At 63.8% G+C, this 2,854-nt stretch overlaps 1 protein-coding gene across 1 annotated transcript; it reads right to left on the bottom strand.

The window, feature by feature from the left end:
* Positions 1 to 525: 525 nt before the first annotated feature.
* Positions 526 to 1,248, bottom strand: SOX14 (SRY-box transcription factor 14). Its single transcript, XM_009979496.2, has one exon. It carries the CDS (start codon positions 1,246 to 1,248, stop codon positions 526 to 528), a length of 723 nt encoding a protein of 240 aa, XP_009977798.2.
* Between the last annotated feature and the right edge of the window lie 1,606 nt (positions 1,249 to 2,854).

The raw sequence follows: 2,854 nt of genomic DNA, 5'->3' as shown, positions 1-2,854 counted from the left end.
CAAAGTCAAGTCCAAGTGACATGAGACCCTGGAGAACTCATAGACATTAAGAGAATAAATAAAAATCGAAACGCCTCTCTTTCTCTCTTTTTTTTTTTTTCCTTTTTTTTTTTTTTCTTTTTCTCCCCCGCTTTGTCCCGAAAGGGCAGTTCAAGGTTCGCTGTTTTTTTCTTTCTTTTCTTTCCTTTGCTTTGTTTTTTAAACACATTTACAACTCTTACAAGTGCCGGGCTCCCATCTGACCCCACCATTGCAGATCCCCCCACCACGATCCCGGGGCCAGCTTTAGGCGAGAGCATCTCCGAGTTCCCAAGGCAGCGTCCGCGTCTGTCCCGGCCCGGTGGTGGGCACCAAAGTCCTGGTTCGGGTGGTTTTGGGGTTTTTTTTGTTTGTTTGTTTTTTGTTTTGTTTTTGCTTCTGCAGGTTTTATGTACATGCACACGAAGGAATCCCAGTTCCAGCTGCCAACCGGGGCCGGGAGGAGGGAGGGGGGGACACGGGACACACACGCCTGTTGGGTGGGTGTTACATAGCAGTCGCATGTGCTGAAGAATAGGGATCTATCCCAGTCTTGGTCATGCCCGGGAATAATATGTAGGCAACTGGAGGTTGCAAACTGGAAGCCGACCAAGCTGTACAGTTACATGGCACGACATAGCCCGGGTTAGTTGGCGAGGGGTGAGTGTGGGTGTGTTGGCTGGGGCAGCTCAAGCTGCCAAACGCCCCGTTCTGGTATCCCAAGGTGGAGGCGTAGGGCAGGGTGCTGGTGGCTAAGGTGTGAGGAACCTCAGTCATCTTCTGAATGGCGCTGGAGCTGAACTGGCTGGGGTCAAGTAAGGAGTAAGGTGCTGAGGTGGGAGGCAGGAAAGCCCTGGCCTTCTCCGGGGAGCTCAGCAGAGAGTCAGTGGCCCCCACGGGAAGCCCGGCGGCCTTTAAGGGATCGGTTTCCCCGAGGTAAGGCAAAGGGAAGACATACCTGTCCTTTTTGAGCAGGTTCTTGGGCTTGCGCCGGGGTCTGTACTTGTAGTCGGGATGCTCCTTCATGTGCTGCGCCCGCAGCCGCTTGGCCTCGTCGATGTACGGGCGCTTCTCCGCCTCGGAGAGCAACTTCCACTCCGCGCCCAGCCGCTTGCTTATCTCCGAGTTGTGCATTTTGGGGTTCTCCTGGGCCATCTTGCGCCGCTGGCCGCGGGACCACACCATGAAGGCGTTCATGGGGCGCTTGATGTGGTCGCTGGGCTTGGACATGCTTCGGCCGGGCGGGCGGACGGGGCGGGCGGGCGGGCGGGCGGCTCGGCGCGGGGTTGCGGTACGGGGCGCGCTGGGGGCGCCGGACGGCGGCGGGAGGAGGAGGAAGAGGAGGAAGAGGAAGAGGAGGAGGAGGAGGCCGAGGGAGCCGGAGGAGCGGCAGGAGCGGGCTCAGCTGATCATCACAGATCCTCCGCCGACGCCGTCCCCGGCGGCAGCCCTGCCGGGGCGGAGCGCGCCGAGAGGCGCGGAGCGGCGCGGAGCGGCGGCCCGCGGGGCCCGGCGGGCGGCTAGGCGGGCGGCGAGCCGCCGGGCGCAGCAGCGGGCCGGCGGTGGGGACGCGGAGCGGTGCGGGGCAGTTCAAAGGCGAGGGGCTGCGGCGCGCAGGCTGACATAGCGGCAGGGCGTTCACAGCGCGGCCGGGCGCCCAATCAGCGCGGAGGGGGACCCGCTTAAAAAGAGAGGGAGAGAGGAAGGGCGAGAGGAAGAGGAGGGGAGGGGACAGGGGAGGGAGGAGGAGGAAGGAGGGGAAAAGAGGACAGACAGACACACACACGCGCGCGCGCGCACCTCCCCTTCGAACGCGCTTTTGTGAGTTGCTGCGCCAAGAGCAACTGCGGGGGAGGAGAGAGAGGCGGGGGGGGGGGGGGGGGAGGAGTGGGGGTCGTCCCCGGCCTCCCCCCATCTCGCCGGTGCGCGGAGCGTTGCCGGTCCCGGCGCCCTCCAGGCTCCCCGCCGCCGCCGCCGTCGGGGCTGCGATCGCTGCGCTCCGCCGTGCTCCGGGCCGCGCTCCCGCTTACGATCCCCCTCCCTTCCCGGCTCCGCAGCCCCGCTTAACCCCGGGAGCCGGCTCGCGTCCCGCCTTGCTTTGAATAATTGCCTGCCTCCCGCCAAACGCCCGTGGGGAAAATATTTATTAAATGGAAACAATTGTCCCGGCTCCCGGGGGGGCACCGCGTTTGTTCCAGGCTTATTGGTTTTTAGCACCTGCTTTGGTTAACAAACCTGCTCCCAAAAAAGCCCCCGCCGGGCCGCCCCCTACCCCCGCCCGCCCGTTCCCGAGAGCGACCGGCGAGAGAAACGAGAAGTCGGGCGGGCGGCGCGGCGGGGGGAGGCTCCCCGGGCCAGGCGGGGGGGCGGCCGCCCCGGCCCCTCCGGGCTCCCCCCGTACCCCCCACCGGGGCCCGGCTGCCCCTCCGCCGGTGACTTCGCCTCCCGTCCGGCGGGGAGCAGCCGCCGCGGTCCGCTCCGTGCCGGGGTGACGCTACCGGTGGGTACCTACCCACCCCCCTCCTCCAAATAATAATAATAATCATCATCATCATCATCTAAACCACCCTCGACCTTATTTCCTGCTTTCTTCCTTGCCGCTTGCAACAAATGACTTTGATTTCCCGGTAGAGCCGAGTGCGTGCGGCGCCGGGGAGGAGGAGGAGGAGGAAGAGGAGGAGGAAGAAGAAGAGGGGGGTGTATGATTTAGAGTCCGCTCACCTGGACGGGGCCGGCAGCGCCGGAGGTTTTGGCTCTGCTGCCGCCAGCGCCATCCCAGCGCCTTTTTTCGTTGCGCCCAAAAATGCGCCGCGAAATTTCTCAGCCCTCGCCGGGA

Source organism: Tauraco erythrolophus, chromosome 11 (genome assembly GCF_009769465.1).
Source record: "Tauraco erythrolophus isolate bTauEry1 chromosome 11, bTauEry1.pri, whole genome shotgun sequence".
NCBI lineage: Eukaryota > Metazoa > Chordata > Aves > Musophagiformes > Musophagidae > Tauraco > Tauraco erythrolophus.
Note: the sequence above shows the minus strand (reverse complement) of the source record. Positions and strands in the feature narration are given on the sequence as shown.